This window comes from Equus asinus, chromosome X (assembly GCF_041296235.1).
Source record: "Equus asinus isolate D_3611 breed Donkey chromosome X, EquAss-T2T_v2, whole genome shotgun sequence".
NCBI classification, from domain to species: domain Eukaryota; kingdom Metazoa; phylum Chordata; class Mammalia; order Perissodactyla; family Equidae; genus Equus; species Equus asinus.
Genome location: NC_091820.1, coordinates 95034480 through 95061010, shown reverse-complemented (window position 1 = coordinate 95061010; position 26531 = coordinate 95034480). Strand labels below are relative to the sequence as shown.

Here is a 26531-nt window from a genome sequence, read left to right as displayed (position 1 = left end):
ATTACTGTCACCTTATTAAAGCGCTCCCATGATGCGTACACTCATCCAAAAGAAAACTGGAGAGACAAGCAATAAACTATGATTAGGAAATGACAGAAGGTGCTGTCAGTACTGGGGCATCCTTCTAAAGAGCTCTTAGGATAACTCCTAAGGAACTAAGCAAATCATCTCATATTAACCATATAGCATTGGGATTTTGAGAGAGGGTATAGAGAAATGAGGCCAGCCCTGGTGGTCTGCTGGTTAAGATTCGATGCTCTCACCGCCATGGCCCGGGTTCATTTCCCGGTCAGGGAAACACACCACGCATCTGTCGGTTGCCATACTGTGGCAGCTGTGAGCTGCTGTGATGCTGAAAGCTGTGCCACCACTATTTCAAATACCAGCAGGGTCACCCTTGGTGGACAGGTTTCAGAGGAGCTTCCAGACTAAGAAAGACTAGGAAGAAGGACCTGGCCACCCACGTCCAAGAATATTGGCCATAAAAACCCTATGAATAGGTGGAGCATTGTCTGAAACAGCGCTGAAACGTGAGAGAGAGGATGGCGCAAAAGACCGGGCAGGGGGCCAGCACGGTGGCGCAGCGGTTAAGTTCGTACGTTCCACTTCTCGGCGGCCTGGGGTTCGCTGGTTCGGATCCTGGGTGTGGACATGGCACCGCTTGGCACACAATGCTGTGGTAGGCATCCCACATATAAAGTAGAGGAAGATGGGCACGGAAGTTAGCTCAGGGTCAGTCTTCCTCAGCAAAAAGAGGAGGACTGGCAGTAGTTAGCTCAGGGCTAATCTTCCTCAAAAAAAAAAACGACCAGGCAGGGTTCTGCTCTGCTGTACACGAGGTCATTAGGAATCAGAAGCGACTCGATAGCACTAACACCACCAATAGAAAAGTGGTAAAAATGGCAGCTCCACTGTTTGCAGTGAATTATGTTGCAGAGGAATGAACACAAGCTTGGAATCCCAGCTCTGCCACTCACCTTGGGCAAGTCCCTACACCTCTTAGAGCCTCTATTTCTTCATCTGGAAATCAAGGGTGATAATGCTTATCACCAAGAGGCACCTGAGGGTTTTCTGGAAGTAACCCAGCTAGACCCAGCTCTAGTCCCAAATGATGAAGTTGGTGCTACTCTAAGAAGTGTACTCCCAAGTTTTCTGGGCCACTTTTGTGCTCCCATTCCAAGTTGAAGTTAGTAAGCCAAGGGCAGAGAAGAAGAGGTCAATATGTACGGGCAGGGCCTACAGAGGAGGGATGAAGGCAGAAGGAATGCTCGGGGCAAATGCAGGGAAGAAGTGGGACTAAGGGAGATAAACAAGGGCAAACAAAATGAAGTCAAGATGAGGAGAGAATTTAGAGGACAATTTGAAAACCAAGATAATATAAAAAGGAGTCTTTTTTTCAGAAACTGGGAATTTAAAAGAGAAGAGAGAATGGGGAGAAGGAATTGACTGTCGGAGGCAGAAGGTGGGCGAAGAGGCAGGGTTTGAAAAGAAGATAGGCCTTTCCAGATGAAGGAAGGCAGAGGACTGGAGCAGAAACAGATAAAAAGTACCCTGGGGACATGGCTGGAGAGACAGGCCAGTGAGGGTGGCACATGTGCCCCAGGTGGCATCCAGGGGCGAGAGACGTAGAAGAGCCGGCGCTCAGCCTCTGTTTGATACTGCAGCCCAAGAGTAGCCAGAGCTGTGCTGAGAGGCGGGGCGGATGGCGAGACGACAGGACGGGGCAGGGGCGAATCCGCGCGTCTGCAGTGCCCGTCTGTTCCTCTGCCACCACACCTCACTGTAACCCCGGCTAGCCGCCTCACCACTGCCCTCTGGTCACCCCACACACATGATACCTCTGGGAGTTTTCCTTTTCTATAGCCCAGTGATTCTGACTCTTGCATGTTATAGACCTGCACTGTCCGATGTGGTATCCACCAGCCATGTGTGGCTTTTGAGCGCTTGACATCTGGCTAGCCCAAATTGAGGTGGGCCATAAGTGTAAAATATACACCTGGTTTCTGTAGGGGAACTGCACTGTCTACGTAGGCCGCATAGGCAAAGCTCAACTGCAGACTCCCCCAGGCCTTGGCGGGGTGCCCTGTGATCCTCTCAGAACATGGGAACATGGGAACATGGAAAGACAGGTGGTCTCAGGAGGAGCTATCAGACCATTTCTGACCCTCTTCTCTTGAGGGAGGCTGTGGTGAGGCAGTTTCTTATCTGCCTCCCTCGTTCTGGTGAGGCCTGGGCCTTTCTGCCTGCCCCCACCGCCAAAGGGCACGGCTGCAGGCCGTGAACTGCTTAGCGGCAGCGTGGACTCCCTTCTCAGCCACAGGGAGTCCCATCGTTCATGTTGCATGTCAGCTGGCATCTTTTGTTTCAGTGTTGCCCTGTGAGACACGGGACGCAGGGAGCTGATAGCATTGCTGATTTGCTTTTGCTGTCTCTACAAGTAATAAATTGCCTGGACTACGTGCGTTTCTTGTTTCTTTACCAGCTGAATCTGTCAGCCTGCTTGACAATTTCTAAGACTCAGTGAAAAAAAATAAAAAGGAATATAAAAGATCTTATTCATTGTTTTATACTGATTACATGTTGAAATGATAATATTTTGGATATGTTGGGTTAAAATATATTAATTAAAATTAATTTCACCTTTTTCTTTTTGGAAAGCAAATTCTTTTTTTTCTTTTTAATGATTGGCACCTGAGCTAACATCTGTTGCCAATCTTTTCTCCTTCTTCTTCTCTTCCTCTTCCTTCTTCCCCTCCCCTCCCCCCTACCCCGCTCCTTTCTTCTTCTCCCCAAAGCCCCCCAGTACATAGTTGTATATTCTAGTTGTAAGTCCTTCTGGTTGTGCTATGTGGGACGCCGCCTCATCACGGCATGACGAGCGGTGCTAGGTCCGTGCCTGGGATCCGAACCGTATGGGATCTGAACTGGCGAAACCTTGGGCCACCGAAGCAGACAGCGCAAGCTTAACCACTGGGCCACGGAGCTAGCTCCTAATTTCACCTTTTTATTTTTACTTTTTTAATATGGCTGCTAGAAAATTTAAAATTGCAAATGTGACTCACATTATATTTCTATTGGACAGTGGTGTTATAGATTGGTGAGAAAAGAAAAATTGGTAGTAGGAAAGCAGGATTGACAGGGTTTTATTTTGCCAGAAAATGGAATTTTTAAAAACCGTCACCACCAATTCACAGGGACATTTTAACACACACACATATATATATCTATAATCTAAATCTAAAGGATAGACTTTTAAATTGAATAAGTGTAACTTTATGGAAATTCGCCACATTGTCCTGACTTCTCTCATATTGCTTCAGGCTGGTGAAAAATTCCTCAGATTGACGAGGATGGTATTTAAGAACCATTGCTATAGAGAGCTCATCCCATGAGGAGACAACGAACTAATTTGTGTGGGGCCTTGAGAGGCAACCGCTCCAGGTGACAGGGGTGGACGGGGCTAGTGGGGTGTCTTTTTGCTCAGTAGCTGGTGGACTCATCTGGTAGCCGACAGTTTGCAGTGCTCCTGTGGCTTCTTGGGCCACCCTCTCTTCCCACACCCAAAAAAGGGAAGGATGTAGAATATCAGAGTCAAAGAGTATAACCAGAGGACCCAAAGTAAACAAATACAAATTTATTCTTTTCAAAGCAGAATTCAAGAGAAAGGGGAAAAGCACCACAGTGAGTGGCAAAGTTAACCAATTTGTTCCCAGCCCCACCCCTTCATCCCAAACTTTTCTAGACTCGTGTGCCACCCTTGCCACCTCCCCCCAATCCCTTCCCCAGCTCTCATCCTCGTGACCAGTTCTTGCAGCCAGCGAGCAGCATAGCAGGTTTCAGTCTGGCTTCAGTGCTGTCCTGAGGACGGCAAGGACATTCAGCAGGTCCCCCCCAAAGGCGGCAGCTGTGGGAGGAGATAGAGGCTGGGAGCTGAGCCCTGGCCTTGAGCCTTTCCCTCTCCCCCAGCCACTGGTGTCAAGAGAATAAGAAGGAGCTGAAGTATTTCTTTGTTCTCAGGGCCGGATTTTGGCAGCGAGGCCCAGAGATAGAGCTGCCCAGCTGAGCAGCTAAGTTTCCACAGCCCTAGGGCAGGGCTCCCAGTTTCTCCCCCAGGACTGTTCGTCTTAAGGCAGCTACTTTCTTGGTTACTGTCACCCGTGTCAAGAAACTTTGATAAAATTCTTGGCCTGCAGTAGTCTGGGAGACCATAAATCTGCCATTGAGAAGGTGTATTCAAGGAATGCTCTAACCTGAAGCTAGATATGGAGCCCAGATCCCAAACACACACCTCAGGCAGCATGAGTAGTTCTTAAAATTAATCTGGAGGGACAACATCTCCCAGGATTGGCTTCGGCCTGGCCTCAGGGTTTCTCATTACTGCCTCCTGCCAGCCCGGTTCCTGGAGTATAGAAACTCAAACAGGTTTCTCTGCAGAGAAATATCTCCAAACTTTGAGCCTTGAAGCAAATGAGCATTTGTGAGCTTTGATTTCTGCCTTTCCATTCTGGAGGGAAGGGCACATGTCCTCCTGGGTAGGACCCTTCCTAGGGAACCATACAGCAAACACTCGATGTCTTCCAGCCAGTCAGCCTTCCCTAATAATTCCCCAGTCAACATGACTCCACTCTGCTTTTGCTGGGAGCAGAGGCACCCTCATAATGGCATTTGGCCTCTATGTGATTCTGCCGAGAAGAAATCGCCTATCCACCCTAACTGTTCCCTGATACTGTTTGACGACTCCAGCAAATGCTCACATTCCTTATCGCTGATGCTAATCCCACAAGGCAGAGGTTTTCGTTAGGCTGCCTACCCAGCAACTCCCTTCACCACCCTTCCAGCACAGGGCCATAAACTACCCACATCGTACACAATACCTCTAGGAGACACGATACATGACAGATGCCTAACAACATACAACACATCTCAGTAAATCCCACCCTAATTTGGATTCACAGTGCCCAAAGATCCGTTTACCTCACTGAGGACAAACTGCCCACACCTGCTCTGCAGTGACATCACTGGACCCTTGAGCGATATACTCCTCTCCGGCATTAAGGTAAACGCAGGACCCCAAAGTGTCAGTGACCCTGTTAGTGAGAATTCAACTCTTGACTTGCTGCCTCGGTCCACCTACAGCACAAATCCTACATAACAAGATCTACAGCTTCTCTACCATGGCCCACTGCGGCTGCCACAGGCCCTCAACAGTCCAAGATCTCTCAGGTGGAGTTGGGGTTACAGAAAAGATTTTCCAGGATTTTCCTGGTCAAAGGTTGTTTCATAACATCTGCCCTCCTAAGGCTTAGCAGGCATATGCTTCAAAGACCCTGAGCTCTCTGTCCTATAGCAAATTTCTTCTATCCCATTCCCGCCCACAACCTAGGCCCCTGCGAATAGAGCTCCCCCCACCCCACTGACTGATGCCTAGGCTCTGTGTTTGATGCTTGCCTACCACCTGCTCGCCATACATCCAGATACCCAGTTCTCCCACCCAGAGACCTCGTGAGTTCTAAGGCAGATGTTGTGTTGAGGTCTGACACCCTGGACCTGTGGCTTAGTGCCCCCCCGGTGATACTAGAAGGAGGCAATCCTAGACTTCCGGACCCAAGCCACTGCCCTCCCTCCCCTGCAGGAGATAAATCCAGCTTCTCAGGAGCTCTACCCACTGGCCCACTGCTCAATTATAACACAACACCTCAATCGTCTCACACCCTCCTGACCTTGGTGGCAACCGCTGCTTTCTTTAAGGCCCTGAGCCAGACAGGAATTGGAGGGGACCAGAATATGTACTCTGTGTGTTAGCTTGGCAAAGGCTAATAGAAGCCTATTTATTCCTTCTTTGCTGCATAGGGTGAGTAGAGCTTGGATTTGTTCTATTTTAGCACCTGAACCATTGTTTAGAGGAGCTCAGGAAAATTCATCCAAGGCCCAGGTCTCAAGGGAACAAGATTTGGAGCGAATGAAGAGAACAGAGTGACTCTTCCTGTTAGACTCCTCTGTGGCCACAGGCTTTTCTTGCTTTGGTCTTGAGCACAGCTCATCCCAAACATGAATGGAGAGACAGCCTAGGGGAGCAGCCAGGATGCATCTATCCGTCCAACCAGAGGCTGGGGCTAACAAAGAGCAAGGCAGAACATTAATATTTTAAGAGGTATTAGAATTTAATGTGTGAGTGAGGCCAGGGGAGTACTGATGTACAGTAAATATGTAGCATAGATATGTACGTATGTAAACTTAGTCAAATTAAGTCAATTGCAGGGCTCTAGGTTATAAAGCTCCTTTTGATAGAAAGCTGGCTAAGTGGCCTCTGACTCTGTTCAAAGTTCTCAAGCCCACTCCCCCAACCCCTGCTGTCTACTCTGAACAGTATCTGGATAAAGGGATCGTGATATATGTTGCCTAGGAAGAGTTAGTTCAGTTTGAGGACTGGATTTGCCTTCCAGAGTTAGAAAGAACAGTTTTATGCAAAGGAAGGCCTTGCTGTTGTCTAAGTGGAAAGTGGTCAGCTTCCTGATTCGGGGCCAGTGACTCCTAGGAAGGGGCCGCTGTTGAGGCTGGCCCATTGCATCTGCCTTATGATTAGCTGGGGGCAATCAGCCACTTCATCGGGTTCAGCCTAAGAGAAAGAAGGGTCACAGCCTGCAAGGGTGTTGGGCAGTCACACTCCTCCAGACCTAGAGGGTGCTTCCCCTTCCCCGCCCAAGGAGAGGAAGACCCCCCGCCTTGCTGATCAAGCTGCTGCCCCTCCCCCAGGGCTGTGAGGGCAGACTCAGAAGAGCCAAGGGTGGCTTCAGCTGGGTTCCCAGAACAACTCAGCTGGTCTCTCAGGATGCTGAGGCCTTCAGGAAAGAGGAAGATCAGGGAAAAATATCTAAGCCCATGAGTATTTCTTTAATGTTTCCAAATGTAAGGTAGAAGTAGGAACCAGAATGAACTGTTCTCCCCTTGAGGAAGGTCTGCCAGGGACTGAGGCAGAAGGAACTGAAGATATCCGAGGAGGACAAAACACCTAGGTAGCATCAGGATGGCTAGAGACATGCCCTCGAGCTGAAGTAACATGGCACACACTGCCCAGACATTTTCAGGGGCACTTTGACGGGGAGGGTTGTCTCCAAAATTCCCTTTTGCCTCCCTGAGTTGGGCCAGAGAGTAGGGCTAACTCCTGTGGATTCATGATGCTAGAACCCTGCGGTCATTAGGCTTCCCAATCTCCATAATTACACGGAGAAGGGAAAAGGGCATTGCTTCACTCTGCGAGGCAGCTTCTCTGCTCCCCATGTGAACGGCCTCCGAGTGCCATTTGCCTGGGCTGCAACAGAAGCGGACTTAAGGGACCCGTCTCAAACTTGAAGACTAAAGGGTGTACTTCTAGAGTCAGAGGAATCATCCCTCTCCCACCCCGGGCCCTCCCCCACACACACCTCACATACCACCAGATCCCTGCTACTACCCGGAGCCCAAATAACTCTGGCTGAGGAATGTGGGGCCAATGGGGACTGGAAGGGTCGGGCGAAGGCTGAGGGAAGGCTTTGACCAGAACTGGGAGAGGACCGTGGCCTATAGGATGGGGATCTGGCTCCATCAAGAGGCCAGCAGGGTGTTGGCAGTCACATCAGAGCTTCGCACACTGGGGAAGGCATGGCGGAGCTTCTCCATGATGTCCTCCAAGCACAGGCTGACATCTTGGCTCTTTGACCCCACATCATCTGAGTTGGAAAAGAGAGATTTTGGAAGAGAACTAGACATTCCCTCATGAGGCCAAGGGGCTGATGTAGGACACAGCCAGCTGAAGGGCAAACTTAAAGCATGTGTATCTTCCTAGCACAATGCCTAATACATACAAGGTGCTCAATATACATTTGTGGAATAAACGAATGAATGAATCAGTCAATAAGCCAAACATCCCTGACTTTAAGCTCAAAGCTGTGAGAAGAAACCATCCTAGCTCTCCAAGAAGATTGGGCAGGAGATCCGGGGCAAGACAAAGCCATAAAGGAAGGGACTTGGAGAGCCAGGGAACTCACCTGCAGCCTCAGTGTCTGGAGTCGTCTGTCCCTTCTCCTGAGGATGACTGCTTTCTGACTGCTGTGGAGACGAAGCTAGGGACGAGCCTGCAGAGTCATTGCCCTCTGATTCCGTGGGTGGCTAGCAAGAGGAAAGGCATGACTTAAGTGGCTTGGCCTTCCTGACCTTACTTTGACAGACTCCTGAACTTAGAAGGGAACTTAAAGACCTCATGCCCATCTGTTTGCCCTTGGACTTTAAGAAGCTTTTGGTAGTGCCCCCAAACAGTGGCTTCCCCTTTTAGGAAGCTTCTTGGAGTATTTAATTACCAATTACCTTCTTCCTTCAACAACACGCGTCAAAGGCTCCCAGTTCTTACAAGGATGGCATTACACCTAAAGGTCATTTCAGCTATAATTAAGCTATTCAGAAACCAATTCTGGGTGGAAATGTAAAGTGGCACACCTCATCCTCAGTTCATAACATAACATCACATGTTAGAGACCTCCAGGTCTCTAGAGGCCATTGGTTAGAGCATCCGGGGAAGAGCAGGGGCTGATATTACTTGGCACGTATAATGACAATAATCAGAAACATTATGAAGTTTTTACTATATTCCTGGCATTGTGCTAAATTCTTTAAATGCGTTGTCTCATTTTGTGTTTACTGCAATTCCGTCGAGTTGGTATGTTATTATCCCTGTTTGACAGATGAGGGAACTGGGGCTTAGTGAGGCTAAGTAGCTTTCCTAACACTCCACAGCCATTAATTGGCAGTGCCACGTTCAGACCCAGGGCTGTCTGACTCCAGAGCCACGCTACATCATATACACCACCCCTCAAAGAAGAAAGGGACAAGAAGTAACAAGAGTTCCCTTCACAGCAAAAATTTTTCTCTTGCCAAGCATGTCCAAACCTGCTTCTGTCCAGCAAACATCAAAGTAGCAAAATCAATGTTTTGGATGATTCTTTGAACTTGTTCTTTCAATACTGGATTCAAACGGGTTGTGGGGAAGGGAGCCCTCAGAAGTCCTCCCTCTGCCCCTGGCCCCACCGTGGCTTGAGAGTAACACACAACAGTGGAGTGGAAGCTAGGTGGAAGAGAGCTGGCCAAGCAATGTGACATACCAGCCCCTTCCTTCCCCCGCTCTTCCCAATTGCCAGGCCAATTCTCTTCAGAAAGTCATCTAACAGCCAACGCCAAGGAGAACCCTCCTCACCCCTGTCCCCATGCTCAGGGGCTGCTCTGGTCCTTCTCCTGGCTCCAGCCTCACCTGCAGGAGCAGCTCCCTTAAGCGCTGCAGCTGGGACTCTAGTTGCTTGTTGTGGTCTTCGAGGATCTGCATGCGTGTCTCCAGGCGGCTCTTGTGCTGACGAAGGATCCGCGCCTCAGCCAGAAGCTCCTCATTGCGGTGGTCCTGTGCCACCTCGGCAGAGCCATCAGCCAGGGTAGGTGCCTCAGCAGCCTCCTCATGCTGCCACTTCAGGCGCCTCAGCTCTCCCTGGAGAATCCTGCCAAGGATAGAGAAGCCAAGACCTATGGTCTTAATGGAGTATTGAGTGTCTAGGTCCCAGATGTCCGCTCATATCTAGGTATGAGCAATCCCTATGCTCTACCATCCCCCCATCAGCCATGTTCTTGCTTGAATGGCCATATCTACTTCCTCTCCAGCACACATATCATTTGCTCTGCCATCCTAGGCCTTGGAGCAGAGAGAGCTGACATTTCATATAACAAATGTCTCAGGGCTTTGATGTGCTGCTTCTGGGATTAATTTTGACCTTAAAATCAGGCAGAAACACAGTCTGCAAATAAATGAGGCATTAGGGCCACTGACTCATCTCCATTTTTAGATTTTCAGATTCCAGGGGAAGACATAACACAAGCAAAAGATCACCCATCTTGCCTCTGCTCTTCACTACCCTCCTCTTCGGCCCACTTTGAACACTCATGTTGAGTCATCAAGGAAACATTCCAAAGAGATGGTCTACTTTGGGGGACACTGCTTTTTCTTTTTTGCAACAGAATCACTCTCTCCCTCTCCCCCGTGTTTCCCAGGGCCTTCCCACTGCTGCTCTAATGCAGAGCTTCTCAAACTACCTGTGCCGGAAAACTAGGGGGATTTTTAATCCATCGTGGATCAATACGTGGTCCAAATGCTCACGGCTAGTATGCAGCTCACACCACATGTGACTTGCCACGACAACACTCAAACTGTTCTATACCTTATTTAATGAAGACAAGTTTACTAATTATGTGCTTGGATGTCATGGCAATGTCAAATTGCTACAAAAGTTTCTAAAAGCTTACTCTCTATTTCTGTATTTATCTTGTCTTGAACCAGTAACAAACACTTTGCGGACTGGCCCTGTTCGAAGGACTTGCTACTCCAAGTACATGGAGCCATGGGTCAGCGGCATGGGCATCCCCTGGGAGCAGGTTAAAAATGCAAGAACTAGGGGCCAGCCCGGAGGCGCAGTGGTTAAGTGCCCACGTTCCACTTCGATGGCTCAGGGTTTGCCGGTTCGGATCCCGGGTGCAGACATGGCACCGCTTGGCACGCCATGCTGTGGTAGGCGTCCCATGTATAAAGTAGAGGAAGATGGGCATGGATATTAGCTCAGGGCCAGTCTTCCTCAGCAAAAAGAGGAGGATTGGTGGCAGATGTTAGCTCAGGGCTAATCTTCCTCAAAAAAAAAAATGCAAGAACTCAGGCCCCACCCTAGACCTATGAATCAAAATTTGCATTTTACCAAGCTCCCCAAGTGCCTTGGACACACTAATGTTTGAGAAACACTGTTCTGAGGGATACTATGGATTTCTCTGCCTGTCCCCAAAGGGACTTGGACCCTACTCAGGCCCCTGCTGCCACCCGTACTTCATGGAGATGAATGCCATCCCTGTAATCTTCTTCACCTTCCCTCTTCCAGTCCTCCTTCACTCCATGTAGTGTCATCCTTCTCTTCTGTTACTGTCACTAAGTGATGAGTATCCCTTTCTGTTCCAATACTGAACGTTCCTGGAGGGCAGGGAAATGTCATACTCTCTTCTGGACTCTCTCTGCTTGTATCTAGTGGGCACTTGGAAATATTTGGATTGAATTAAAATGGCTCAAATAATTATTATAATAGCTAACATTTATTGAACTCTTACTATAAGCCAGGTACTAGCTAATACATTTATATGCCTGATCATTGGATCTTCACTAGTGACCCTAGGAGGTAGATACTGTTATCATCATCCCCATTTTACAGATGAGGAAATAGAGGATTACAGAATATACGTAACTTGTTCGAGGCCATATAGCTAGGATGTGGAGGTGCCAGGATTGAATTCAAGCTGTCTGACTCTAGAACCCACACAGATCTGTGCCATCGGCACACCCACCTGTTCTCATCCTCTAAGTGAGCCAGGATCTTCTCTAGCTCCCCCTTGCTTTCTGTGGCCATGCTGCACGGAGCCTGCTGTCCGAATCCTGGCTCTCGGTCTGTAATGGGGCTGGAGTGCCGCAGCAGGTACTGGTCCTCATCTCTGCATGGGTGTAGGGAGAGGAAAGGAGGTGGCCAGGCATTGAACCAAGAAACAGCTCAGGGCATGAGTTTCCAGCTCCCAGCTCAGGCCCCAGGAGACACACGCTGGAGGATTCACTTCTAAGTCACATAGAAAGGGAAAGGCCATGTAGTCAGGCTTAAGAGGGATGAAAGTGTTCAAAGGCAGCAGAGGACATGGTTGGCGGTACTAGGAGAGAGTGTTTTCAGGATGCTGGGGCTTCTGGGTTCTACTTAAAGCTCCCTGGGAAACAGCAAATCACTTCCCATTCTGTGATGATCCTCCACCTCGCCCCCCTTCACTCCCTCACTCCTCAGGGGGACCATTTCCTGCCTGAGTTCCAGTCAGGGCCAGATTGACCCATGTAGCCGGCAGCTCCTAGGCCCTCTGAGCAGGTCAGGGACCTCCCTAAAGATGAAGGGCCCCTTCTCTGAGCTGTAGCATCCGGGAATCTCTCTGGCCACACTTCAGTCAAGACCCTGGTGACTCCCAAGAGTAGGTGTGGCACTAGATGGGGCATTGGCATCTTGAGCATAGAATAATGGCTCATTTCTGCCCTTTAGATGAGGGCATATTCTTCTTCCTCAAAGTTGAGCATAGAAGGATGGAATCCTGCAGAAGGAAGGGACCTGGGCAGATGGCAGAGAGGTGGTCCATCATTCATTCCCCAGCTCAGTTGATAGATAGCAGAGATTGTTTGTCTTACTAAACACTGTGCCCAGAAAGCACCCTTCCTTCCTTAAGATGTCAAGGGCCCTAACCACCACACCCTCCCTCCCTTTGAGGATATAGCCTTCCCAAACGGCGGCAGAGGGATCCCAAGGAGAATTATTCCTGGAAAATAAGCAGCTGTGAAAACTCACATGCTGTCATCTGGGGACAGGCTGTCATTAAAGAAGGAGCAATTCTGACTTTCCATCTCAGCAAGCCTGGAAAGAAAGAACAGGAACAGAAGGGAAAGCGGGATGGGAAGCCTGCTTTCATCTCAAGGGATCTAATCCCCTAATATGGTCGTTAGCTTTGGGGGCTGCCCCAACCACCCCTAGGTGTCGGGCCTCGCTGGCTGCCACATACCTCACGGTGCACATCCCCTGGTCCTGACTCCATGCTCTTTGCTCTGACTGAAAAGCCCTTTCCCCTTAGACTCCTTAAAATCTCCCTCCCCCAAACCTGGTGGTACCTGCTGGCAAAATGCTCAATGCGGGAGTGCGTGTCAGCGTGTGGCAACATCGGGGAAGAAGCCGGCCTAGAAGAAAGCAGCAAAGACTCAGAGGACCAAAGACTGTGTGGCTGGGCAGCCTGTCTCCTCGCCACCATGCTCCCTCCACCCCCCACCCCCACCCCAAATTAGAGAGAGATGGGCAAGAGCTGACGGGAACAGGATACAGAGATTGGAATCCAGTTTATTTCTCAGGCCAGATTCCTGGTCAGGCCCAGCTGAACTGCCATGTCACTAGTCAGGTTTGCCCTGGAACACTCCCCTAGCCTGTGTGGGATTCAGTCCCTTAACAGCACATCCCTGGGCTCAGCGAGGCTGCCCACAGCCCCTGCTCAGCCGCTGGTACTCACGTCTCACTGTAGTCGGCCTCCAGCACTGATTGCACAGGCAGATAACCTCGCTGAGGGTGTTTGCTGAAATAATGCTTTGAGCGGAATTTGTTCTTTAAGGTTGTGGCAAAGTCCCTCATGTTCTCACTGGATGTGGTCTAGGGGGAGACAGGGCAGAGGGACTCACCCTAATGGCATCAGGATATGCTGGGGAGGTGTGGCTGCTTCCCCAGTGCAGGGAATACGAGCGGGAATCCCCTCTTGTTTGTGCCTACCACACCCCACTCCTCGAAAAGGGGCTGGAAGGATACACGCCAAACTGTGAATACTGGTTGCCTCTGGGAAGTTGGACCGGAGGGGTGGGGGCAAGACTGAGGAGAGCGGAAGATTTTTGCTTTATATTTTAAATACCTCTATATTCTTGGAATCTTTTACAATGAGCATAGATTTGTTAATATTGAAAATATCTTTTATGTAAATTCTAGGGATGTAGAAATGAGCAGGAAGTAGAGGATTATCAGTTACCATCTCAAGCCAGCTTTCTGTGTATGACTTTTATAGTGTTGATTTTAAAATGATAAGAAAAATAAAGGGCAAGTTCCCTGCTCCTACTGGGTCACACATTTTTCTGTGCCAACAGAATTTGGAGAATAGACGACAGCTTGGAGAGATGGATTATGGGGAAAAAGTTGAAAGATGGTAAGGTAGGTAGGGAGAGGGCAGTGGGGGTGCTGGGGATATGCTTGGGACTTTGGGAGTATCTGTGGGGCAGGAAGGAATAAAGGAGTTTAGAGAGCAGAGTCAGCTCAGGAAGCCAAGCCTGGAGCTGGGGGTCCTGAACATGGCAGATGAAAAATTCTGTGGCTGGAGGTCAAGAATGCTGACCAACCTGTTTCACGTGGCTATGAAGGGCACAGCTACCAATGAAAACCAAGTGGAATTTGAGGACCCAGGTAAAGAGCACACCTTTATTTTCCCCAGGAGACTGAGTAATTAATTTGAGCACAAACTTTGGGATTGACTAGAAGGGATGAAAACAATGACAAAGTAGCAGGTGAAGACCAGGGGACAGGAACAATACAGGAAGCGAGGCAGGAAAAGTGAAAGCCAGTAAAGTAATGCTAGTCGCCTGGAACTGCCATTCTCTCTCTATTTTTTCTGGAGACTTCTCTCTGCAGGAAAATAGTGAGTGCCTTTTAAGTGGCCCAGAGTATCCTCGGCTGCTACAGCCAGCTGTGGCCCTGGTGAGGGAGAAACTCTGCTGGAAGAACAGAGAGACCTGAGTCCTCCAAACTGGTAAATCACCAGGACTGCTTGGTGAATGCTCCCCAAAGGAGAGCAGAATACAGTCAGCCAGTGCTTGGCAAAGTGGGTCAAGGGCCCAGAGCCTGAGAACTGCCTACCCCTCCCGCCCGGCCCAGAGGCTCCATACCGGGGTGTAATATTCCATGATGGGGTAGTGTAGCTTGTTGCCTTTGCTGGCCCTGCCTGTCAAGAAGCAGGTCTGGCAGATGTCCACATTAAATTGTTTCAGACTCCGGTACCTTGGGGAGAGGAGAGGCGGTAGGACAGAGGATCCAACGTACCATAGTGACCTCCCCATTTCCCTAACATCCAAATATACACACACATTAGAAGAGGGGGAGGCATGGAGCCATAACGTGCTCAACCTCCTATACACAGCAGTGGCTGAGTCCTCACTAGATGACTAGCCTTATCTAGACACCGTAAACCTCCATGCAACCACATGCTCAGACTCCCAAGAAATGTGGGAAATAGCACTGTCTCACTATCTTTTTTAAGGGAGGGGGCAGGAGTAAAGAGCTCATGATATCGAATAAGCATTCTAAAGTAGGATGGCCCCAAAAGGTCGAGTCTCACAGGTACTACTTGTGTTGGAAAAGTTACACTTCCAATACAAAGGCCACTTATTCTACTAGCCCTGGGCAAGTTGGCTAAAAGTTATTTATAATTATAACTCTATTATTACCAAATATATCCTAGCCCTTCAGATCCAGTTCTGAAGCCTGGCTGAACTGCCCAGACCTAGAAGTATAGTCTGGTGAAGCACCTAGACTTATTAGAGAAGTCAGAGGGTCCAACATCTGGTCCTGGATCTACACTGACCAGCTGTGTGAACTTGGGTAAGTCACGTTCCACCTCCGTGCCTCATTTACTTATAAAAAGCAAGGTAGTTACAAAACCTAGACTCATAGATCCAGAAGACAGATTGGTGGTCGCCAGAGGGGAGGGGAGTTAGGGAGGAGGCAAAATGGGTGAAGGGGGTTAAGAAGTACAAACTTCCAGTTATAAACTAAATGTCTGGGGATGTAATGTACAGCATGGAGAATATAGTCAATAATATCAAATTAACTTTGTATGGTGACAGACGGTAACTAGACTTATCATGGTGATCATCTCACAATGTATACAAATATCGAATCACTATGTTGTACACCTGAAACTAATATAATACTGTATATCAATTGTACCTCAATTTTAAAAAATGCAGGGTGGCTGTAAAAAGAGCGTGTGTTAGTGCTTTAAAAAGTTTTCGAAATTGAGTGCTTTATGATGAAAGCCAAATTCAAGATAGTGGTTACTTTTGTGGGAGGAGGGGAATGTAATCAGGGAAACTTCAAATGTACTGTAATCATGCTTTATTTCTTAAGATTGGTGGTAGGTGCACACCATGGGGTGCTGGAGCTGGCTCACACCAGCTCACAAGAGCCAGCTGTTAAAATTTCAGGGATTTTCCAAGCCAGTTGTTAAACACAGCCATTATTTAAAAATTAGATTATATATTGGGGCTGGCCCCGTGGCCGAGTGGTTAAGTTCGCGCGCTCCGCCGCAGGCGGCCCAGTGTTTCGTTGGTTCGAATCCTGGGCGCGGACATGGCACTGCTCATCAGACCACGCTGAGGCAGCATCCCACATGCCACAACTAGAAGGACCCACAACTAAGAATATACAACTATGCACTTGGGGGCTTTGGGGAGAAAAAGGAAAAATAATAAAATCTTTGAGAAAAAAAATTAGATTATATAAACTCACAATTAAGTAAATGATCTTAAAAACAAAGGTAATAAATACTCAAAACTCATCATTTCCTAATTATTTTACTGTTATCTGTGCTCTTGAGGTTGTTTATGTCTATCATATCCACATGGTGAAAATACTATGAATAGTACGCAATTGTGCATCTCTTCCCGACCTCTTGTGACACTGGTCACAGTGGGAGTATTCACATCATGGAAATTAGCAAATGCCACAAATTGGATTTCTTCTTTTGCTTTCTGGAGAGTCTGTTGTGAACCATTTGCTAGCATACCATTTGGTACATAGGGGTTCTTATATGTCAGAGTGTTGGGGCTTCTGAGTTCTACCTAATGCTCCCTGGGAAAAGAGCAAATTATTTCCTTTTCTGTGCTGTTCCCCCACCCTGCCCCCTTTCGCTTCTCTCCACATTTTTGTAGGTCTGGAGTCCTTCATAACACGACTAAAAGAAAAGAAAATGTTTCATCAGTTCTGATTTTTTAAAAGGTTAAACACTCTGCAATAGAAAAGATTATAACAATATATAACAATGTACGGTAGATTAGCTCTAATTATATAATTACGTAATACATTGCTTTGTAACATGATTTATGCATAACATGGCCTATTTATTATTATTATCATTCCAGTAGGCGTTGCTTTCCCTACCTGAAGCCCTTGATGGGGCACTGCCTACAGATAGAGCACTTGGTCTGATGCTTTACTTGCTCAGCAATGGTGACCCGATGCAGAACAGCCAGCCACACCATGGACTGCGGCTCCAAGTTGACCCACTCCAGGAACTGTGAAGCTTCAATGACTGGCTTCCCAGTGCTCTAAGGAAACAAGAAGCCCAATGGCAATGACTGAAGCCCCAAGTGTCTTGTCCCTAGAATGGCAGCCCTCAGAGGGACAAGAGAACCAGCAAGGCCTGGGTTGGCCTATTCTCCAGTGGTGTCCACCTTCTGCCCTGTCCTAGCTGAGCTGGTACCCTCCCCGTCAGGACTCTGACCCTAAAAGCCCAGAGAACTCTCTGCCCCATTGTTTCATCCCAACAAACTCCCTTACATCTGGGTACTTCGGATCAAAAGCCTAGCTTTTAGTCCTCCCTCCCTTCTTCCCACCCTCCCTCTCATCATCCCTCCCCAGTTCCATACTCACAAAACGGAAGCAACTACGAACACTGGGCTCCACATTGCTGCCCCCAAAGGCTGCCACTTCCCCCAGCTGACGGGGCACCTGGATAGCCTCATGAAGCAGGACACCGAGGTGGCGTTGGTCACATTGGCTGCCTGAGTTGGCCACTTGGCTGAAGAGGTCTGCTGGCCCCACCATAAGTCATAGCCAATCCCGATGCAGGAATGGCCAGAGAAGGGTGCGAGGAGAAAGAGCAGAAAAGAAAGATAGGGAAAGAGCACACAGACTTAGCTAATGACTTTTGAAACTGGATACCTCAAGGTCAATCCCTGACCTTCTAGAAGCCCAGGAGTTCTGAAAAGAGCATTCTCTGTGTTCGGAGGGAAAGAGTGAGATAAATACAAAGAGAGAGAGCATCAGAAAGAGAAAGAGAGAGAGAGAGATGAAGACAGAGAGCGAGCTGCATGTGAGAGTAGTGCCAGACACAGATATGACATCGCTGGGAAAACAGATTCTTGAGAAGTGAGATGAGAGGCTGTGGGGCTCAGAGGTGCCTGAACATGAGCTACAGCAGGTCTGCCCTAGCCCCTCCTGTTCATGTAGCTCATGTAGTCTGCTACTGCAGTAATCTCTCAATTACCCACACAAATGGAAAGAAACACTGGCGTGGGTAATCTAAAAAGAGGAGGTAATTCAAAGCACTTGATCATCTAAGAAATATCTTTAAGTGATCGTGGAATAAACTATAGGACTTATATTTGAATATTGGCTACATCTGTCCTGTGGGAATTCCTCGATCCCACTCCAACCTTAGAAAATCTCCTACAGAGGTTCTTGGCTGTCTGTTTCATACCTCATACTTCCTACTTCAATACACAGAAGTGGAAGGCAGAGGGCCTGGGTTGTAGTTCTGGATCCATTACTGACTAGCTTGTAGAACCTTGGGTAAGTCATGAACCTCTCTATGCTGCAGTTTCCTTACTTGTAAATTGAGGATAAATAATCACTGTCCATCCCTTCCCAGAGGAATGTTCGAAATAAATAATATCATAGCTATGAAATGCTTTGAACTGTCTCCTTCCCTCTAGAGTCTTCCCAGACCACTGTCATCTCTCTTCTGTGATCTGATATAGCCCATATCCTTTGCCATTCAGATTATGCTAATTAGCACTTTAAAACGTGATTTCTGTGACTTCTGCTTCCTCCTCTGGACTATAAACCACTTGAGGCAGGGACCATGTCTAATTGAATCCTTTACTCACCACATTTAGCATAGTGGTCAATGCTAAATGACACATTAAGCAATTGACAACTAACGATGCAACTGCAGAAAAGTACAAAATGCCGTACAAAAGATGGAGGAGGGAGGGGAAAGCAAAGGTACTTTAAAACAGAGAGGTTAAAGACCACAGAATTACATACTGTTCACCTCCCAGATATTGGGGATTACTGTACCCTTCCCATGGGAAGTCTCCTGTAGAATGTGTGATGTGGCTGGAGCTTCAGACTGGGAGAGGGCTAAGCCTGATAGGCCACAGAGGAATGGAACTAGAAAGTCCAGGCCCTGGGTACCCCAAGATGTGAACTCAGATCCTGGTCAAGTAACTACCTCAGATCAGAGGAAGCCAAACCCTGTGGAGTGACACTGGGAATAATCACAGGCGTTAGGCCTATATTGGCCTTTGGCTGTTGTAGGTTCTTTGCAATAGCCTAGAGCGGGAAGCATTACCCAAGTAGCCCTCCGCTCAGTCACAAGACCTACCTTCTGCTTATCTTATACCCTTCCTCTTCCCGCCACATGTCTCCCTCCACCCAACTCCACTCCAGACTTGGGAGTTGTACTCACACTGCAGTTTTTCCTTCACTTCTGTGCCACACAGGCATGCAATGCCAGTCTTAAAGGACAATGCCCGCATCTTTCCACTGCGACCACTAGGTTTAAAAGAAGACACTGAGAACATGAATATATGTAAAAGGTTAACATCTTGGCAGACATTTCCCTCACAGAGTTGATCCCAGCAGGGCTCTGTGCCAACTATGCCCCATGCTGAGCTGGGTCCAAGTCTGCCACGGGAGAAAGCCCTTCCCACCATGCCCACTCCAGCTGCCTCAGTGAATTTAATCCTGAGGGCTGCCAGGGCTTCAAGACCTTACCTATCAAAAACATTGAGCAGCCAGTTGAGGCTCATGTCCACACAGAGCGGCACATTGACCAGGATGCCTCTTTCCTCCTCCAGCCGTTCATATAAGGCGGTCAGGCAATGAATGACCTCCACCACATCCATCACATGCTCACTAGCCTGCAGATCATGCTCGTTGAAGATCTCCAGGGCTGTGGTTAAAGTTACCAGGTCCACTGGGAAGGAAAGGAGAGAAGGAGAAAGTATAGCCCAAAGTAGAAGCCCAGGGGCTAGACAAGGAGATAAGGCCACCAGCCTCACTGAATTCGACTCAATCTCCAGAGCAACCATTTGTAAGTATGATACAGGCTTTGTCCTTTACCAAGAACCTCATCTCAAAGAGGAGGAAGGCAACAAAAGCCCCCATAAATTAACACAAAATGTTTCTACATCCACATGTTCTTTGATATCCGTTTCAAGAAGTTGATGGGATGTGAGTAAACTCACCTCTTCTGTTGTATTAACTCCCAAGGGGTCAAATGCCATTTTAAGTTTCTCTGTCTTTACACACATTTCAACTGCAAATAGCTTTGTTAGCCCAGAAGCCTTGTTCTGAGATCCTAGACACCAGTTATGAAGGCTTAGGTATGCCTGGGTAAATGTGACATACCTCGGGAAGATTTTTTTTTTTTTTGAGGAAGATTAGCCCTGAGCTAACATCTGCCGCCAATCCTCCTCCTTTCTTTCTTTCTTTCTTTTTTTTTTTGCTGAGGAATACTGGCCCTGAGCTAACATCCATGCCCATCTTCCTCTACTTTACATGTGGGACGCCTACCACAGCATGGCTTGACCAGTGGTGCGTAGGTCCACACCTGGGATCTGAACCAGCGAACCCCAGACCACCGAAGCGGAACATGCAAACTTAACTGCTGTGCCACTGGGCTGGCCCCTCAGGAGGACTTTTTGATTACCCCCCAATGCTGAAATCAGCCTAGCCAGACATGCCTGGACCAGGAGGATTGAATGGACAGTGTCTCTGAGAAAGGCCAGAAAGCACATTATATCTGCGGCCGTGCTGTCTCCTAACCACTGGAATTTGCTTCCACAGTTCTGCTGCTGCATGCAATGACCTCAAGATGACAAAAGAACACAAGCCCCCAGGGGCTCCAAACCATCGACTGGGATACTTCCCGCCATCAAGGACTTGCTTGATTATCCATGTTGGGCATGGAAGAAGGGACAAGGAAAAGGATAGCTGTGGGTTAATTTGGAAACAAGTCTGGGGCTTGGGGAGAATGGAAGGGCCCTGGAAAGAGCAGGTGTCCACAGCCAGCATATCTCAGCCTTTGGAGAGTTTCCATCAAGCGAATCAACAACCCTGGCCAAGGTGGGATGAAAGTGGGAAGCAGCTTACAGATGAGGAAGAGCAGGAGTGGGGTGAAGGCCACAGGGAAGTGCAGTGGGAGACTTACAGCGCAGGGCCTTCTGGACTCTGCGTAGCTTCATGGCAGTGCGGTAAGCTGAGAACTTAATGTTGTTCAGATCAGCTGCAAAGAATAGAGACTCAGATCAGAGAAATGCAAACTAAAACCACAACGAGATACCATTTTACACCCACCAGATGGGCAAAAAATAAAACTCTAACAACAGCAATTGTCAGCAAAGATGTAGATGAATGACAACTGCTGGTGGAAAAGTCAACTGGTACAATCACCTTGGAAAACAGTTTGGTATTACCTAGTAAAACTGAGCATTCGCATAGCCTTCAACCCAGCCAACTACGTATCCCAGAGCAGTGATTTTCACATGTTTTCTGACCAAGACACATAGTATGAAATTTATTTATATCGCAGTCCAGTATACGTACACACATGTGCACATAAATAAATAAATGAATCAAACATTTCAGGAAACACCACCTTACTAGATTTGATAAAGTAAAAACATAAAATTAATATCACCTATGACTCTCGCTAGGGATCTGTTGCAGTTTCATATTTCCTAGTCTATTTCAATTTTTTTATATGCTTGTCACAACTGAAATGACGTTATGACCTGTAGACTGGAAAACATGCACATGCGCACTGGAAGTCATGGGCAAGAGCTCCTTAGCAGCTCTGTTCTTGTTAACTGCAAACTAGAAATGACACACATGTCCATCAACAGTAGAATAGATGAAGAAACTGTGGTATATACAATGGAACACTCTACAGCAGTAAAAATGAATGAACTGTAGTCACATGCATCAACATGGGTAAAATTTACAACGTAATCGTGAGTCTCTCTTAGTAGCCAAAGATAAGGCACATGAGAGTCACCCTCATCACAGCCGGGATAGTGTCTCTCAAAGTAATCTGGTTCACATCTGTAGGATAATTCCCTAATGTGATGATAAAATGGTCCAGGGGGAGTGGAGAGCCTCCAGTTGAGGCTCTTTGAATGGGACTCCCTTCTATTCTTATAGGACAAAGGCAGCTGTATAAATCTCCGCATTCTTACCTAGAGTTTGGTATAACTCCGTCATCTTGGGATGGTCCCAGCATGTGGTCTGAGCCTGGTGGCTACAAACAAAAGCATAAATAGCGCCAGGGTCCACACCATCCCCCACCCGCTCCCACAGGTGCGCACCACTCAGTGATAGGTTGGATGCAAGGAGCAGCAGGATCCGAGGGTGAACCCTGAAGATCCCAAGGCACAAGCATTCACCTTTACCCAGGTAGAAACTTGAGCTCTTGAGATGAATAGGAGGAAAAACTGGACTGGGTGGAGGAATCCCAACAGATAAGAAGTGACAGGGACACGTGGAAAAAAGACAAGTAAGGGAGGAGGTGGGCAGGTGACTGACCCGCTTCTGATTCAGACGATCACTCACTTGATGTAGTAGGGAACTTTATTGGGTGAAATTGCTCTTTCCCAGGGAACCTGGACAGAGGCTGGTAAGGGAGAAGAGAAAGAGAAAGAAGCTGGCCACTAATGCTCTTCAGGCTCCGGGCAACTCCCCCGCTCTATCCTCCCAAATAGGTGGTCAAACCCCAAAGAGGATGCTTGACTTTCACTGCCAGCTCTTAACAGCCCCTGAGGGTGGGACAAAAACTTCTAATGAACACACTTCTCTCCCTGATGTTAGGGCAAGGGAAGGAGAAAAGGTCATCACTGATACCCTCATGTGCCAGAGACGTGGCAGGGGCATGAACAGGAATACCTGGCCTTGGCCACCCTGACAATCTTCTCCCTGAGCAGGCCGCCATTTCTACCCGTTCAGCTGCAGACAGCTGGGGTACTGCTGTGGATATGAAGTGAATCCTACTTTCCTCGTGCGGCTCAAAGCCCTTCCCCAAGAAGGTCAAGCTTCTCAGTCCTGTGGGACAATGGGGAATGGTACTGCCCATTTCTGCCTGGTGAGGAACTCTGGAAAAGGATGGCCCTATCTGCTCTGTGTCTTTATCTTCTGGATGTTCCAGGAGAGGCTCAGTTCCCTGGCCAACCTCCTCATTGCAGCTTCCCTGGGTACAAGAGCCCTCTGCACGTATAGCTGCATGCCAGTGATTCTAACAGCAATAGTTCTAACCTCCATTAACATCGATTGAGCTCCTACTATGTGCCAGATACTCTGCTGAATGCTTTGTGTAGATATCTAATTGTCATATCTATCTCTTCCCACCATCTCCACTGCTACCACCCCGATCTGGGTTACCATAGGCCCACACCTGGATTATTGCAATGTGCTTCCTAACAGGTCTCCTTGCTCCCACTCTTGCTTCCCAACACGCTGACACTGTTGAAACATAAGTCAGATCGTGTCATCCTTCTGTTCAAACCCCACCAAAAGTTCTCCATTCCATTCAGAATGAAATCCCAAGTTCTCACCTCTTGCCTCCCACTACCACTCTGCCCTCCCGCTCTCTCCCTTCCTTATGCTCTTCTACACGGCTCTCCTTGCTGTTCCTCAGCCATGCCCCTGCCTTAAGGTCCCGGAAGTCACTGTTCCCTCTGCCTGGTATGCTCTTCCCTCAGATGTCCACATGGCTCATCCCCTCAGCTCCTTGAAGCCTCTGTTCAGTTGCCGTGCTCTCAGTGAGGCCCCTCCTGACCACACTATTAAAATCGCAACGCCTCCCCACTGAAGTCCAGCACTCGCTATTCACGCCTTCCCTGCTTTATTTCTTTCCATAGCGCTTGTCATCATTCGACCTTATATATATTTTACTTATTTGCTTATGGCCTGGCTTCCGCCACTAGAATGTAAGCTCCACAAGTCTGAGGGCTTTTGTCTGTATTGTTCCTGATACACCCCCAGTGCCTAGAACAGTACCTGGCCCACAGGAGGCCCTCGACATATGTTGTTGAAAAAATTAAGTCATTTAATTCCCATAACCCTATGAGCTAGGTAATAATTCCCCCTCTTTTTTCATATGGGAAAACTGAGGTTCGGAAAGGTGAAGCTATCTTTTTCAAGCTTTCACAGCTATGGAGTCCAGGAGCAATGACTCTGACCCAGGTCTCTCTGACTGGAGAGCCTGTCCTTTTAACCACTGTGCTACACTGCTTTATCCTTACTGCTTCAGTATGCCAAGGTATACTGGGATCCCATCGGGCCCCCAAGGGACAACAGCAGGCTCTCTTGGAAGGTGGCTGAGGTTCTGCTAAGTGAAGTGCCGTTTGTCTCACGTACAGGAGAGGAAGTGTTGTGATCCAGGCCCAAAGTCCCGGTGGGCATCCTGGAGCTGCTTAAGCCTCTCGCCAACTGATCCCTGTGGAAAGAACAGGTAGGAAGTCAGTAGATTCATTCCAGATATTTAGTACGGGATTTCCAGGTCCCTCGGGGGATCTTTGTGAACTCCCTTATAGGCTGGCTCTCCTCTGGTTCCAGCTCCTCCCAACATCACCCAACTCCTAGCCCTCTCACAGCACTCCCAAGGGTCAGAGAAGTGCATCCTTTGTTCCCGGCTGCAGTCACTCTTCATCTGCCCCTGTCTACCCTAAGTGCCCACGTGTAGACAGGCTCCTCTCAGATCTTCATTTCTTTTTGTGAGGTTAGCCCTGAGCTAACTAACATTGTGCCAATCTCCTTCCACTTTATATGCGGGATGCCTCCACAGCGTGGTCAATGAGTGGACTAGGTCCACACCTGGGATCCGAACCTGCAAATCTGGGCCGCCGAAGCAGAGCGTGTGGAACTTTAACCCCTCGGCCACAGGGCTGGCCCCGATCAGATCTTCATTTCGATCACTCCCTGCAGCTTAGAGATTGAGAAGTCTGTTGCCTGGCCTCAAACTCTCTACTATTCCTTTCCCATGTAGATCTTATTTCAACACCCCTTTACTTCTTTCGGGCCTGGAGAAGTTTCCCCCAAGCCTAGTTATATTGAGGCTCTTCCTCATGGCTCACTCCAGGCTCCTCTTCTACCTGTAGCTGTTTCCACCGGATGTTGATCTGCTCCAGGGCCCGGGAATTCTCCATTGACAAATGCACATCCGAAATGGCAAGTTGATGGGCCAGATCGTTCACCAACTTCACTCCATCTTTCATGGGGGAGAATTCTTCTTTGAACAGCTGTAGGGCCAGGACCCAAGTCCCACATCGGACAGAGAGTGGGACAGAGGAACCATTAGTCATTCACCTCAATTCCTCCCTCTTCACCCAGAGATTTTGTTTCAACAACACAACCTAGGTGCTTGCCTATTGGGGCAACTGAACTAAGGTGTGGGCAGCCACCATCCTTATCCTCTTCCCTTTCTACTCTCAGAAAACACTAGGGAAAGAGAAGACAGTAGGACAGAGGAGACTGCAGCTAAACCAGCCCCCAAATCCAGCACATAAACTGGGAGAGGCTCAGTTGTAGCCAGGGCCAACAATGGAGTCTCAGCAGCAGGAGCATTGTCAGGGTCTGGGGGAGTGTCAGGTCTCAGGGTGGACTGTAGCCAGGGGGCCTGCATACCTTAAGAGCCTGGATGTGCTCAGGGAGTGAGTCAATGAAGAGATCCCCGATAGGCTCCCAAGTGGCTCGGACTCCCTCAGCCTGGGTCAGAGTAGTACTTAATTCCTCCATTGCCCCCTGGATCTCCAACAGCTGCTCCAGAGTGCGCTCAATGTGGCGGTGCTGGTCCACACAGCGGGCTGTCAGCTTCTCCCATAGTTCACTGGCCACCGTCGCCTGCTTCCACACAAAGCGACTAAGATTCTGGATCCGCTGCCTGGGAGAGGTATCTGCAAGGGTAGGCAGGAAGTCAGGTCAGGCCAGGCAGGCAGGGGCAGCCCAGGGAAAGACAGAGACAAAGACAGCCCTTCATAAAAGTGTGCGTGCGTGCATGTGTGCACATGTGCATTTGTGTACATATTCATATACACACAAATACACATTTTTCCATGGTTGAGCTCCTTTTGTACACTCAAGTTTTTTTAAATTAAACTTTTTATTTTGAGATAATTGTAGATTCACATGCAGTTGTAAGAAATAACATAGAGATCTCGTGTACCCTTTACTCAGTTTCCCCAAATGGTAACGTCCTGCAAAATATAGTACAATATCACAACCAGGATATTGATACTCGTGCAATCCACCAATTTTGTTGAGTTCCCCAATTTTATTTGTACTCATTTGTGTGTGTGTATTTAGTTCTATGTGATTTTATCATATGTGTAGGTTCATGGTTCCACCAACACAGTCAAGAGACCATATTGGTATTTTCCACTGACTATATAATTTCCTCATATTCTTAAAAACTGGGCAAGGTAAATAGTGAGTAAAGTATATTAAAAGGTGCAGTGAAGCAAATCACCCAGGATCCTATTCACAGGACCCTGGAATGCAATTTTGCGTTAGTGTCTGCTGCCCACTTCCATCCTAAGAAGGGGGATATTTATGAAGGCCCAGCCCAAGAGAGGTCAGTATAACTTGCCCAACTTTTCCACCTAGGCTCCTAAATTGTAGCTTTCCTCTTCCTCCTTCAGACCTCCCCTCAGAAGTAGATTCAGAGCCCCCAGGCTAATTGAAATTGTCCTGCTCTCTCTTGAGCTTGTCCTATCTGAGGCCCATTGGGCAGTACACTGAGTTCTGGCCCTCCTACTGAGGAGCTCAAAGTAAACTGAGAGGGTCAACAACATTGACAAAGGAGTCAATTAATGAAAGGCCTGTCCA

General features: G+C 48.2%; 1 protein-coding gene across 4 annotated transcripts in view; it reads right to left on the bottom strand.

Moving 5' to 3' along the window:
- Nucleotides 1-3619: 3619 nt before the first annotated feature.
- Nucleotides 3620-26531, bottom strand: part of DRP2 (dystrophin related protein 2) — a 41846-nt gene continuing 18934 nt past the window's right edge. For 3 of the 4 annotated variants that reach the window (XM_044763889.2, XM_014828581.3, XM_070502571.1), the window contains 18 exons: nt 25332-25600; nt 24800-24946; nt 24066-24144; nt 22266-22326; nt 21893-21954; nt 20866-20940; nt 19428-19629; nt 19120-19205; nt 17298-17455; nt 16806-16972; nt 14534-14645; nt 13123-13259; nt 12734-12799; nt 12417-12482; nt 11392-11535; nt 9278-9515; nt 8025-8145; nt 3620-7706 (listed from right to left, as the gene is read on the bottom strand). In XM_044763889.2, coding sequence (XP_044619824.1) covers nt 7582-7706; nt 8025-8145; nt 9278-9515; nt 11392-11535; nt 12417-12482; nt 12734-12799; nt 13123-13259; nt 14534-14645; nt 16806-16972; nt 17298-17455; nt 19120-19205; nt 19428-19629; nt 20866-20940; nt 21893-21954; nt 22266-22326; nt 24066-24144; nt 24800-24946; nt 25332-25600 — 2315 coding nt within the window. In that variant the 3' untranslated portion in view covers nt 3620-7581. The remainder of the gene's footprint in view (nt 7707-8024; nt 8146-9277; nt 9516-11391; nt 11536-12416; nt 12483-12733; nt 12800-13122; nt 13260-14533; nt 14646-16805; nt 16973-17297; nt 17456-19119; nt 19206-19427; nt 19630-20865; nt 20941-21892; nt 21955-22265; nt 22327-24065; nt 24145-24799; nt 24947-25331; nt 25601-26531) is intronic. The other variant, XM_044763890.2, reaches the window with a different exon arrangement.